Source organism: Pezoporus flaviventris, unplaced genomic scaffold (genome assembly GCF_033815535.1).
Source record: "Pezoporus flaviventris isolate CSIRO_AGI_PZ_B2104156 unplaced genomic scaffold, CSIRO_AGI_Pfla_v1 ptg000591l, whole genome shotgun sequence".
Taxonomy (NCBI): Eukaryota; Metazoa; Chordata; class Aves; order Psittaciformes; family Psittacidae; genus Pezoporus; species Pezoporus flaviventris.
Genome location: NW_026893138.1, coordinates 816 through 14,503, shown reverse-complemented (window position 1 = coordinate 14,503; position 13,688 = coordinate 816). Strand labels below are relative to the sequence as shown.

The window sequence follows — 13,688 nt, the reverse complement described above, 5'->3', positions numbered from 1 at the left end:
CTCCCAATGGCGCTGGTGGGGAGTGATGGCTGTGACAGCAGCCACTGACAGCTGAGTGCCCCATAGGGACCCACAGAGCCCTATAGAGCCCCATAGGGACCCATAGAGACACCCCTGACACCTTTTGGGCTCATTCGAATGGGATTTGGGGCTGGGGGACGGGAGGAACAAATGGGGGTGAGGGGAAAGGGGTCCCACATGCACCCAACCCACCCCTGCTCCCCCATTGATTCCTCACTCCCCAACTTGGCTGCATCCAGAGCTTTATTATAGGCCCCGCCCCCTCCACATCCTCTGCTTCCGGTTGGTCGAGGGGGAGATGGGGTCACTCCCATTGGTCAGTGCTGGGGGTGTGGGGAAGAGTCATGGAGCAGGTCCATCTGTGTGTCTGTCTATGGGTGCAGTCTCTCTATGGGGCAGCCATATGGGGCACGGGCTCCCTCACTGCTCGCCGTGGGGCCAGCGCAGGCACCACTCGCAGGCGTTCTGGAACATGCGGCTCCAGGGGGCCTCCTGCCCCACAGCAGCCGTGGGGCTGCCCCACGCCGGAGGCCACCAGGGCCACTGCCAGGTGCGGACACCGCGCTCCGGGTGCGGCATCAGCCCGAGGTGGCGGCCGCATGGGGAGCAGAGCGCGGCCGCGGCACCGCCGGAGCCGTTGGGGTTCATGGGGTAGCGGCTCGTGGGGCGCCCCGCATCGTCCACATAGCGCAACGGCACCAGCCCCACACCCAGCGCTGCCGCCAGCGCGCCCGGCTCTCGGAACTGGAATCGGCCTGCGGGGGGCAGCAGTGAGAGACCCCGCAGCGCGACCCCCGCCCAGTGCCTCCCAGTAACCACCCAGCGCTCCCAGCGCTCCCGCACACACCTTCCCCATGCGCCACCCAGACGCCGAGGCAGGACCCCTCCATCCCGCGCAGCATCAGCGCCGGACCCGGCTCCACCCGCACCGTCACGAATCGCGACTCGAAGCGTCGTGACAGGTTGGGACAGAGCGCGACAGCAGGGGGCGCCCCCGCCTCTGCGTGATGGCGTGACATCACCGCAAGGCTACCCCCCTTTAGGGGAATCCCCCACCCCAGTGGTCACACCCATACATGGGATACCCCGACCCAGGACCCCCCCCATACATGGAATACCCCGACCCAGGACCCCTTCCATACATGGGATACCCCGACCCAGGACCCCCCCCATACATGGGATACCCCGACCCAGGACCCCTTCCATACATGGGATACCCCGACCCAGGACCCCTCCCATACATGGGATACCCCGACCCAGGACCCCCCCCATACATGGGATACCCCGACCCAGGACCCCTCCCATACATGGGATACCCCGACCCAGGACCCCCCCCATACATGGGATACCCCGACCCAGAACCCCTCCCATACATGGGATACCCCGACCCAGAACCCCCCCCATACATGGGATACCCCGACCCAGAACCCCCCCCATACATGGGATACCCCGACCCAGAACCCCTCCCATACATGGGATACCCCGACCCAGGACCCCCCCCATACATGGAATACCCCGACCCAGGACCCCTTCCATACATGGGATACCCCGACCCAGGACCCCCCCCATACATGGGATACCCCGACCCAGGACCCCTCCCATACATGGGATACCCCGACCCAGAACCCCCCCCATACATGGGATACCCCGACCCAGAACCCCCCTCATACATGGGATACCCCGACCCAGGACCCCTCCCATACATGGGATACCCCGACTCAGGAGCGCCCCCATACATGGGATACCCCGACCCAGAACCCCTCCCATACATGGGATACCCCGACCCAGAACCCCCCCCATACATGGGATACCCCGAACCAGAACCCCCCCATACATGGGATACCCCGAACCAGAACCCCCCCATACATGGGATACCCCGACCCAGAACCCCCCCCATACATGGGATACCCCGACCCAGGACCCCTCCCATACATGGGATACCCCGACTCAGGAGCGCCCCCATACATGGGATACCCCGACCCAGAACCCCCCCCATACATGGGATACCCCGAACCAGAACCCCCCCATACATGGGATACCCCGAACCAGAACCCCCCCATACATGGGATACCCCGACCCAGAACCCCCCCCATACATGGGAAACCCCGACCCAGGACCCCTCCCATACATGGGATACCCCGACTCAGGAGCGCCCCCATACATGGGATACCCCTACTCAGGAGCGCCCCCATACACGGGATACCCCGACTCAGGAGCCCCCCCATACATGGGATACCCCGACCCAGGACCCCCCATACATGGGATACCCCGACCCAGGATCCCCCCCCATACATGGGATATCCCGACCCAGAGACCCCCCCCACCCATGGATGTCCCACCCCAGCCCCCGCACCTTGGGGGGGCCCGATCCAGCCCAGCAGCGCCAGCAGTTGGCAGCCATTGCAGACGCCGAGGCTGAAGGTGTCCGGACGCTGCCGGAACCGTTCCAACGCCCCCCGTGCCCGTGGGTGGAAACGCACCGCAGCCGCCCAGCCTGGGACCGCAACGGGACCGGGTCAGGGACCCGCGATGGGCCCCCCCCAACAGGGATCAGATCAAGGACCCCTCCAACAGGAACTTCTCAAGGGGACCCAGTCAGGGACCCCCCATGAGACCCCAATGGGACACCCAACAAAGACTACCCCATCTAGGGACACTAACCCAGGGGCACCCCAAAACCAACAGTGCCCTCTCACCCCCCCCCCCCGAGCCCCCCAACCCCACCCCATTGTCAGTGAAGCCCATTGTAAGCAATGGGGTGTCCTGGGGGGCGGACACCACCCAATTCTCACCCTTGGCCGAGCCCAGGACATCACCGTAGCTGAACCCCCCGACAAAGACGAGCCCCCGGAAGCCATCGAGAGTGGCGGAGCCCGAGCACAGGTCCTGAGTGGTTACATCCCAAACCTGGGGGGCATCCAGACATGGGGCACCCCAATAGGGACCTCTGGGACCACCCCACCTCCCCCCCAGGACATGGGGGGACACACAGGCCTCCCTGGATACTCACCTGGAATCCAGCCATGAGGAATGCTGCTGCCATCTCCCGGTCCCCGTTGCTGCCCTCCTCCCTCAGCACAGCCACGCGTGGCCCCGGCAGCTCTGGGGACAGTGGTGTCACCCCCTGGGTCGCCATAGCGTCCCATAGAGCCCCATAGGATCCCATAAAGGCTCATAGAGTCACGCAGACCCAAAGAATCCCATAGACCCCTCCATGACCCCATAGACCCCCACTGCTCCCATAGACTCCCCATTGCCCCATAGACTCCCATGATCACACAGCCCCCCATGGCCTCACCCATGTGTCGCAGCAGCGGGGGCTCCTGGCATGGGTCGAAGCTGAGGCTATAGCAGGGTCCCCGGCGCTGCCGGGTCTCGGCCTCCTCCTGCTCCACGCACTCGGCTGCCGCCTGCTCCCGCTCCAGCCGGAAACTCGTCTGTTCCCAGAGTGCCCGCAGGGCGCCCACGGGTGCCCGCAGCACCTCTAAGCCCCCCACCTGCACCCGCACCTGCAGCAAGGAGGGGGGACACGGGTATGGGTATGGGCACCAGCACCCAGACCTGCCACGGGTATGGGATATGGGACGTGGGATATGGGGACAGGAGATATATGAAACATGGGATATGGGACAAGAGGACACCAGTACCTGACCCTCCTGTCTCCCTGAGGCCACCACGGGGTCACTTCTGCAGCATCCCCCCAATGTCCCCCATGACCCTGCACCAACTCACCTCAGCATCGGGCCCGTAGGGGCCGCTGTGGCCGATGGGGACGCAGCTCACACCCTGCTCCTGGTACCGGCGGCAGATCCGGACCATGGAGCCCACCGGTACCTCCAGCACCAGCCCCGGCTCCTCCGCAAAGAGCACAGACAGAGCTGAGGATGGGGATATGGATATGGGTTATGGGGCATGGGTACTAGTTATGGGTATGGGGTATGGGATATGGGGCTATAGGGTCCTGAAGGGGGTCAGGACTCACTGGGGGTTCCGGAGTCCCCATTGCTCAGCTCCACTTGGAGGCCGCAGTTCCCAGCAAATCCCATCTCGAGCAGGCAGGTGAGGAGCCCCCCATCGCTCACGTCGTGCCCCGCGCTCAGTGCCCGCTCTGCCCCACATGGGCACATGGGGCACCCCATAGAGCCCCCCAAAAGTACTCCATAGCACCTCCCCATAGCACTCCATAGCACCCCCACAGCACCCCATGGAGCCCATAGTACTCCATAGCAGCCCATAGTACCCCATGGAGACCATAAACTCCAGAACACCCCAGAGCACCCCATGGCACCCTATAGCACCCCAGATCAACCCAATTCCCCCATCCCCATCAGCCCCCTGTAACCCCCCCACCCATTGTCCCCGGCAGCACCCACCTTGGAGGAGGCTCTGGGTGACCCTGAAGGCCCCCTCGAGGCTTTTGGGGTCCTCAAGGTCGGGGCAGGCGTCCCCCAGCTGGGAGAAGACCTGAGCCAGGGCAGTGCCCCCCAGGCGGTGCTGGCCTGGAGAGAGCGGCACCCACAGCAGCGCCCCTGCAGCCAACACAGGGTCACTGCACACATAGGGACACCCCTGCACCCAGCAGAGGTCACTGCACCCATAGGGCCCCCCCCCTGCACCCACCTTTGCCTTCGGGACACTTGAGGTCCGGGGTGACGGTGGCCGTGATGTCGGGACACACGGCATAGGCTGAGACCACCAGCGTGCCTGCCGGGGTCAAAGGTCATGGGTTCACAGTGAGGCACACATGGGTGCATCACCATGGTGGTGGTATCACCCCCAGGTTTCTCCCCATGGCAATGCCTCCATAGCCCCCATCTCCCCCCCACATCCCCATGGCCTCACCAGGCGCCAGGACGGTGTCAGTGCCGACACGTGCGGCCATGCTCAGCGAGTCCTTGCCCCCATCGATGGCCACCCCAAGGTGGTGCAGAAGCCCCACCAGCCCCTCGCAGGCAGCCACCAGTGCCCCCCCCTCAGCGCCCGTCTTGGCACCCCACATCCAGTTCCCCGAGCACTTGACATCCTGAAGACAATGATGACAATGGAGACAATGGGGACAATGGGGATGGGTCACCCATTGTCCCCCATCACCTCCTGCCATCAACCTCAATGGCCAGTGGTGACAAGAGCACAGCCCCCTTCTAATAGGGATGCGGTCATGGTGGTGTCCATGGCCACGGTGGGACCGTGGCACCTGGGTGACAATGACCTGGTGGCCACGGTGAGCACCACGGAGCCTCATGGGCCGTATCTGGGTACTGGCCTTGCCTGTGTCCCCATTGACCATGGGGTAGTGGTGGTGGCATCTCCCCCATGTCCACCATTGCCCCCAGGCCCCCCTGTCCCCACTCACGCGCAGGTCGGTGACGCGGGCGAACACGAGGTTGGTGAGGGCCTCGGTGAGGGCCAGGCGGGCACCAGCGGCAGGGTCCAGCAGCCCCTTGATGGGCTGCTCCCCCAGCGCCGTGGCAGCGCCCACGGTGTCGAAGTGGGACAGGGCCACCACGGCCACGTCGGCCAACGGTGTGTGCAGGGGCCCCACACACTGCTGCTGCGCCACCAGCCCCGTCACCGAGCGGTCCACCTGCAGCACAGCGGGCAGGGAGCAGTTGGGGCATGGAGCAGTGCCGGTGAGTGCCAGGGATGCCGTGGGGTGACGGGATGTGCCCCTTGGTACCTTGTTGGTGAGGTAGCGCTTGCTGGCCACCGCCGGCAGCCTCAGCACCCGCTCCAGCGCCTCCAGCACCGACAGCCCTGGGGGCAGCTCCAGCGGGCGCAGGGGGGGGCGCACCTGCTGCAGCACAAACTCCTGTGGGGGGGCCCATTGGGTGTCTCCGTTACCATGGTGACCTCAACCCCATTGGGTGTCCCCATCAGCACCACGATCCCCATCCCTATTGGGTGCCCCCACTCCCAATGGGAGATCTCTACCACCACAGGGGTGTCCCCAAGGTGCCAGCCCATGGGGTGCCCACAGTGGGTCCCCCATATCTCCTGTGTCCCCTCACCTTCTGTGGCATCTTGCCCAGCACCCACTCCAGATCCAGATTCACTGGGGTGGGGAGCCCCTTATGGGACCCCCCATCAGGCACTGGCGCCTCAAGGTCATCAACAAGCACAATCTGGTGGGGGCCAGGGCTCCATGGGGCTGGGCTCACCATACCCCATATCCCATACCCCGTGTATCCTATATCCCATACCCCATATCACATACCCCATATCCTATATCCCATACCCCTATCCCATACCCCATATCCCACACCCCCATCCCATATCCCATACCCCATATCCCATTCCCCATATCCCACACCACATACCCCAAATCCCATACCCCCTATCCCATATCCTATACCCCGTATCCCATACCCCATATACCCATACCCCATATCCCATTCCCCATATCCCACACCGCATACCCCAAATCCCATACCCCCTATCCCATATCCTATACTCCGTATCCCATACCCCATATCCCCATACCCCATATCGCATACCCCATATCACATACCCTATACCCCATATCCCATACTCCATACCCATATCCCATGCCCCATATCCCATACCCCATATCGCACACCCCATATCCCATACCCCATATCCCATACCGCCTACCCCATACCCCATATCCCACACCCCACATCTCACTTTGCCATCCCCGGTGATGCTCCCCACCACACAGAGCGGGCATCGCTCACGCTGGGCCAGGCGCTGCAGCAGCTCGAGGCATGGCGGCCGCACCAGCACCGCGTTGGACTCCTGGTACTCGGCCCCCCAGAGCTCCAGCACGCTCAGTGTCGGGTCCCCACGCTGCCGGCACCCCCGTCACCGCACGGGGGCAGTGGGGGGCACCCATGGATGGGGTGCAGGGGATGGGGGTGCTATGGGGGTGCTATGGGGGGTGTGGGTACCTCAAAGCGACTGGCGTAGATGACGGCTCCCGCTGGCTCGCTGATCTCCTTGAGGACATTCCCTGGGACAGCGGTGATGGGGACACCCCTCATATCCCACATCTTCATGCCCTCATGTCTCCATTCCCCATATCCCACATTATCCCATGTATCCCATATCCAGGTACCGTTGCCACCGGCGCCCTGGTCATGGATGCTGCTGATGGGGTTCCCTGCCCCGCTCTCGATGCACCCCCTCAGCACCCGGTTCAGCTTCTGCTCCATCTCAGGGTCCCCCCTTTGCACTGCACTCGCATCCCTCTCCTCTGAATTGTCCCCCTGCACCTGGGGGGGGCACAATGGCGACGATGGGTCACCTCCTCAGAGACCCCCCAACCCACCCCTAGGGACCCCCCCGTTACCTGAATAGAGGAGGCTGCGCCCCCCCCAACGCCAATGCGGTAAACGGGGCCTCCCACTTTCACCACCAGCATCCCTGGTTGGGGGAACAGGGGTGAGACCGCCAGCCCCCCCCATAGAGTCTGGGGGTATGGGGGGGCGGGGGTGGGGGTGCCAGGAGGGTCTCACCGGGCTCGGGGGGCTCCTTTCGCACGTGCTGGTCCTCAATGGCCCCGATGCCCCCACTGAACATGATGGGTTTGATCCACTCGCGCCGCTGCCCCCCTGGCAGCACCTGCCCGAAGGAGCGGGCAAAGCCTGGGGACACCCCCCCATTGTCACCCCAATGGTGCCACCAACATGGAGGTCTCTGGGTGTCCTCTCAAGCCCACGGGGGGTCCCCACTCACCAGCCAGCACCGGCTCCCCGAACTTGTTGCCGTAGTCACTGGCTCCATCGCTGGCACCAATGGCCACCTCCAGGGGCCGGGCAAAGGACGTGGGGTATGGCAGCGTCGGGTCCTCCCAGGGCAGCTCATAGCCTGGTGGGGGGGGAGGCAAAAGGGGGCTCTTTTGGGGTTCCAGTGGTGTTTAGGGGGTTCCAGAGGGGTTTGGTGGGGTCCCAGAAGCTCTGTCTCTGAAACTGCTTTTGGAGTTCTGGGGTGGGGTTTGGGGGTGCTGGAGCTGTATTTGGGGACCCAGGGCTGGTTTTGGAGGTCCCTGTGTCTGTACTGGGGTCCTTGGTCTGTACTGGGGGGCCCCCGTGTGGTGCTTACCGGGCAGGAGCAGGTTGCCGAAGCTGTACCCCGCGGTACCGGCAATGACGTGGGCCCCGCGCCCGGTGCTCTGCACGTCCCGGATACGGCCCCCGGTGCCGGTGGTGGCCCCACTGAAAGGGGCCACAGCTGAGGGGCGGGACCAGACGTAAGGGGCGGGAACAAAGAAAGCCCCGCCCACTCATACAACCCCGCCCCTCCCAAGCTCCCTCCAGAGGCCACGCCCCGCGCTGACCCGTGGGGAAGTTGTGGGTCTCGGCGGTGAAGGTCACGTGACGGATCGAGGTTCTCCTCTCGTAGGGGCTGGGTCCGGCCGGGTCCTGTGGCCACAGCGCAGAGACCGCGGCCCCGCGGATGGCGCTGGGTGGGGGAGCTGGGGTCAGCCGTGGGGCACCCCACAGAGACCCCATAGAGGCCCCATAAAGACCCCATAGAGAACAGATAGATGCCCCATAGACACCCCGTAGTGGCCCCATAGAGGCCTCATAGAGACCCCACAGAGACCCCATAGAGACCGTATGGAGCCCCACCTGCTGTTGTCGGAGAACTTGATGACGTTGTTGGTGTTGCTGGAGCGCTGCGTGCCCATGATGCGCTGGAAGAGCGACTGCGGCTCCGCGCGCCCGTCCACCACCAGCCGGCCCTTGAAGAACCAGTGGCGGCTGTGCTCACTGCGGAAGGGGGGGCAATGGGGCACAGTCATGGGGGACCATCACTGAAGGACCAGGGCAGGTTTAGGGCTGCCAGAGCAGGTTTTAGGGTCCCCAGGGGTAGGTTTAGGGTCCACAGGGCAGGGTAAGGGGGCACCTATTGGACTGCGCCAGGTCAAAGCACTCCACGGTGGTGGGGTTACGTCCAGCAGTGAGGAAGAGGCGGGTGTAGAACTGCACATCCCATGGGTCAAAGGCCAGGCCTGGGGACAGCAGCGTCCCCATTGACCCCTGTGTCCCATTCCCGCTCCATATCCCCATTGCCGCCCATGCCCTCACCCAGCTCCGTGTCCGCCTCCTCCAACGCCCGCTGCCCCCTGCCCAGGACGTCGATGGTGGTGACAGGCAGGGGCCGTGCTGGCACCTCCAGGCTCCGCAGGGGCTCGGGGTAGAGCTGCTCCGTCACTGGGTCCCGCAGCACCCTGCCCAGGCGCCCCAGGGCCCCTGCCGGGGGGGGGGCTGTGAACTGGAACAGGGACATAGGGGTCACCCATGGCATAGGGGAGAGACCCCACGGCCCATATCCCAGATCCATACCGATATTCCATATCCATATCCCAAGCCCATATCCATATCCCATATCCATATCCACATCCCATATCCATACCCATATCACATATCTATACCCATATCCATATCCGTATCCCATATCCATATCTGTATCCATAGCTCATGTCCCACCTGCAGCAGGAGCCTCCGGGATCGCTCCAGTCTCTGCACTGGTTCAAGTCCAGCTGCCCGGCACAGGGACACAGCGTTGGTGGAGTCAGCTGTGCAGACCCCAAGCCTGGGACAAGAGCACCCATGGGACCCCATAGAACCCATGGAACCCCATAGAACCCATGGGACCCCATAGCACCCATGGATGGTCTATACCTGGGCCCAATCTCCAGCAGCACATGGGGGCCATGAGGCTGCAGGAAGCTCTCAGGGGCCACCTCGTCTTCACCCCCCAGGGGAGACCCCAGGATCCAGCGCAGGATCCGGCCCTGCTTTGCGTCCGGGGGGGCATCACCTGTGGGAACCGAGGCTGGGACCCCCACTGTGACACCAAAGCCCCACCATAGGCACCGAACACCACCATTGACTCCCAAACACACCCCCATTGACCCCCAAATGCCCCCCATTGCCCCCAAACACCCCCTTTGACTCCAAACACCCCCCCTTGACCCCAAACACCCCCCATATTCCATATACCCCCCATTATCCCCAGTGCCCCCCATTGCCCCCGCACCGCTCCAGGCCAGGTAGTAGCAGGTCTCGCAGGTGACGCTTGTGACCGAGGGCTCCACGGCTCGGGCGAGCTTCAGAGGGGACCCCAATCCCAGTCCCAGTGCAGGGGGGGCCCCCTCAGACCCCTCCACCCTCTCGGGGGGGGCGGGCCGTACATAGAACCGCAGCAACTGCATCTGTGAGGGACACAGGGAATGGGATGGGACCCCCAGTATGAGACACCCCCCCCCGGACCCCCTATGTGGGACACCCCTATGGACTCCCCAACACTGGATATCCCCCCATTCATTACATCATAAAAGAGGGGGGTCCCCTTTAAGGACATCACCACGTGTACCCCCCACAGGACCCCGAACATGGGACACCCCCCCATACACCCAGGTCACTAGTGGGGTGTCCCCCCCCCCCCATTAAGTGTGTCCCTCCTGTCATTAAGGTGGGGACCACCCCCAGGACCCCACTCCCTCCCAGGGTTTGGAATTGGGTGATCCCCCCCGACGTCACGCCACGTCACGCCACGTGACGTCACGCGTTTCCCCCCGTCATTACCACGCGGCGCTCCCGCAGCCTCTGACCCCGCGGGTCCCGCGCGCGCCGCACCAGAGGGGAGGGGGCGGGGCTTGAGGGTGGAAGGAGGGGCCGTGACCCCCCCGTCACCCCCCAGTGACCTCTCCCCCTTCCCCATTCATTCATTCATTGGAGGGAGTGGGGCACCGCCCACCCCCCACCTAACCACGTGGCGTCATGGGGGGAAGGACCCCCCTCCTCCCCAAGGCCATACCTGACCACGTGACCTCCACGAGGTTTTTGGGGGGGGGGGGGGGCGGGGGCAGCGGTCCAAAGGGGCGGTTGTGGGGTGGGGAAGGTCACGGGTGATGTCATGGGTGACATCACTGGTGACATCAGGTGGCCTTGGAGGTGGAGGGTGACAACCCCCCCATGGCACAGGGGCCCCATGGTGGCCCTATGGGGCACGGTGCCCCTTGGCCCCACACCAGGGTGTCCCCGTGGCCGTGCTGTCCCCGTTGCCATGGCAACCAGTGTCCCCGGCGCCATGGTGCCTCCATGGCCACCCGTGCTCATCCTATTGCTGGCGATGGTGGGTCCAGGTACTCTCAGGGGGGGTCTCAGCACCCCCAGTATGGGACCCAGCACACACAATAAGTCCCAGGACCCTCAATAATTGACCCAGCCCCCCCAAAGGGGACTCAGCACCCCCAGTATGGGACCCATGAGAAACGGGGCACCCCAAAAAGGGTCCCAGCACCCCAATAGGGACCCAGAACCCCAGACAGGGTACCCAGGAGCCCCCCGGCACCCCAATATGGACGCAGCACACCCCAGATGGGACCCAGACCCCTCCGCCCCGCCCTTTTCCCTCCCAGCCAATAGGAGAGCAGCGGGCGGTACCTTGACGAGTCGCCACAGCAACGCCAGGGCCACGCCCACTTCCGGAACGTCATGGCGGGTGTGGCGCCGCTGCGCCGAAGGGGCGCGGCTATCAGAACGTCACTTCCGGTCCCGCCGCTTCCGGGTGGCGATGGATCCCGAATTCGACGACGTCGTCTCCGTGGAGGACCTGATGGTGAGGCCCCGCCCACCGGCGTCACGTGACCGCGCGGCCACACCGCCCCGCTCGCAGTGAGGCCACGCCCCGCCCCCGACCTCCCGCGCGCCCGGAGACCCCCTCCCCCGCTCCCTCAGGCCACGCCCCACCCCACCCCCCCCGGTCAGGCCACGCCCATTTCCCCCTCGCGACCTCTCCCCTCGCCGCAGGCCACGCCCATGCCGGTGTAAGCCCCGCCCCCTGAGCCCCCCGCCCGGTCACGCCACTGTCGCCCCGCGCCCCCCGGGCGCCCCCTGCAGGCGCTGGAGCGGCGGTACGCGGAGCAGCGGCTGGGGGGGGCCGTGACCCGGAGCTGCCAGTTCGAGTACGCCTGGGGGCTGGTGCGGAGCCCCTATAGGGCAGACGTGAGAAAGGGGGTGGCCCTGCTGCAAGGTGGGTCCGCAGTGGGGCGGGGGGGGGGGCGGGGGGGGGCAGGGGGACAGGGAGAGCAGGGCCTGACCCCAGTGTCCCCTTCCCCATCCCCAGAGCTGCTGCCAAAGGGGACAAGGGAGGAACAGCGCGACTACGTGTTCTACCTGGCGCTAGGCAACTACCGGCTCAAGGTGGGGCATGGGGCAGTGCATGTGGGATGTGGGATATGGGTATGGGATATGGGGTGTGGGATATGGAATATGGGTATGGGATATGGGATACAGGTATGGGAGATGGGATATGGGAATGGGATATGGATACGGGATACGGAATATGGAAATGGGATATAGGATATGGGATATGGGTATGGGATACAGGTATTGGATATGGGATATGGGTATGGGATACGGGATACAGGTATGGTATATGGGATATGGGAATGGGATACAGGTATGGGATATGGGAATGGGATATGGATACGGGATATGGAATATGGATATGGGATATAGGATATGGGATACAGGTATGGGATATGGAATGTGGGAATGGGATATGGGAATGCGATATGGAATATGGATATGGGATATAGGATATGGGTATGGGATATGACGTATGGCTATGGGGTATGGGACATTGGAGCTGACCCTGCTCCACTGCAGGAGTATGAGCGGGCTCTGGAGCACGTGGAGCGGCTGCTCAGGGCTGAGCCCCAGAACACGCAGGGGCTGCGGCTGCGGCGCCGCATCCGGGACAGCATGAAGAGAGGTGAGACCCATAGCAAGACCCAAAGAGACCCACAGAGACACATAGAGACCCATAGCAAGACCCATAGAGACACAGAGACCCATAGAGACACACAGAAACCTATAGCATGACCTTTAAGGACCCATAGCAACCCCGTAGTGACTGATAGAGTCCCATAGTGACCCACAAATACACATGGAGACCTATAGAGACCTATAGAGATCCATAGAGACCCTATAATGACCCATTAGTGCACCCCAGCACTCAGGGTGACCTCTGACCCATGTGACGTCTCTCCCCTCACCCAGACGGGCTCCTGGGAGCCGCCATTGTTGGGGGCGTGGCTCTGGGCGTGGCAGGCCTGGCCGGGCTCCTGGGATTGGCTATCTTGCGCTCCCGCCCCTGACGTAACCGCCATGCTCTCCCCCACGTGACCCTTCCCCTTCCCACCATTGGCCCTGCTGCGGACGGAGATGAGGACACGATGACATCACGGTGACGTCAAGCGACAGCCTCCGCCCCCCCTCCCCCCCCCCCCCGTTGTAAATAAACAGCTTCGGGTTCGCCCCAACCCCACGTGACCTGAGGGGGGCGGGGCCAGCGCAATCCTCTCCTTTTCCTGCTCCACCCCCACCCCCCCCACCCCCCCCCCCCCGGGGCTCCGCAGGCGCCCTGCGCGTGGCAGGAAGCGCCCCTCCCCCTCCGCCCTTCCTGCCCCACCCCCACCGAGAGCGGGGGGGGGGACAGAAGGGGTGAGGGAAAGGAGACGGCTGCGCCCCATAGCGGTGGCGGCTCCCCATAGGGAACCCAGATATCTGTGCCCCATAGCAGAGTCCAGGCCCCCCTGAGGAATGCAGGCCACATAGAGGGCCCCATAGCACCACATAGCCCCACAGCACCATTGTAACCCTGTATGGGACCCAGGTGCGTGCAACACATGG

The 13,688-nt window shown here is 64.1% G+C and overlaps 2 protein-coding genes across 2 annotated transcripts; one reads left to right on the top strand and one right to left on the bottom strand.

The window, feature by feature from the left end:
• Nucleotides 1-246: 246 nt before the first annotated feature.
• PFAS (phosphoribosylformylglycinamidine synthase) lies at nt 247-10,671 on the bottom strand. Its single transcript, XM_061443973.1, has 29 exons — nt 10,575-10,671; nt 10,027-10,201; nt 9,669-9,807; nt 9,474-9,579; nt 9,072-9,258; nt 8,890-8,995; nt 8,613-8,753; nt 8,318-8,442; nt 8,083-8,211; nt 7,717-7,848; nt 7,497-7,625; nt 7,331-7,404; nt 7,097-7,253; nt 6,930-6,991; nt 6,667-6,828; nt 6,030-6,143; nt 5,699-5,830; nt 5,375-5,605; nt 4,864-5,044; nt 4,642-4,725; nt 4,395-4,550; nt 4,004-4,129; nt 3,754-3,899; nt 3,320-3,530; nt 3,032-3,123; nt 2,814-2,928; nt 2,375-2,515; nt 869-1,021; nt 247-776 (listed from the first exon to the last, which is right to left on the bottom strand). Exons 2-29 carry the CDS (start codon nt 10,199-10,201, stop codon nt 442-444), a joined length of 4,041 nt encoding a protein of 1,346 aa, XP_061299957.1. The 5' UTR covers nt 10,575-10,671; the 3' UTR covers nt 247-441.
• An 849-nt stretch (nt 10,672-11,520) lies between these two features.
• Nucleotides 11,521-13,311, top strand: FIS1 (fission, mitochondrial 1). Its single transcript, XM_061443974.1, has 5 exons — nt 11,521-11,610; nt 11,892-12,024; nt 12,118-12,194; nt 12,663-12,768; nt 13,056-13,311. Exons 1-5 carry the CDS (start codon nt 11,566-11,568, stop codon nt 13,151-13,153), a joined length of 459 nt encoding a protein of 152 aa, XP_061299958.1. The 5' UTR covers nt 11,521-11,565; the 3' UTR covers nt 13,154-13,311.
• Nucleotides 13,312-13,688: the final 377 nt, after the last annotated feature.

Coding starts and splice junctions, on each gene's coding strand:
- PFAS (XM_061443973.1), bottom strand. CDS start 10,201: ATGCAGTTGCTGCGGTTCTATGTACGGCCCGCCCCCCCCGAGAGGGTG. Junction 7,849..8,082: donor CGGCAACCTGCTCCTGCCCG/GTAAGCACCACA, acceptor CCCCCCCACCAG/GCTATGAGCTGCCCTGGGAG. Junction 6,992..7,096: donor CCAGGGCGCCGGTGGCAACG/GTACCTGGATAT, acceptor CCGCTGTCCCAG/GGAATGTCCTCAAGGAGATC.
- FIS1 (XM_061443974.1), top strand. CDS start 11,566: ATGGATCCCGAATTCGACGACGTCGTCTCCGTGGAGGACCTGATG. Junction 11,611..11,891: donor TCTCCGTGGAGGACCTGATG/GTGAGGCCCCGC, acceptor CGCCCCCTGCAG/GCGCTGGAGCGGCGGTACGC. Junction 12,025..12,117: donor GGGGGTGGCCCTGCTGCAAG/GTGGGTCCGCAG, acceptor CCCCATCCCCAG/AGCTGCTGCCAAAGGGGACA.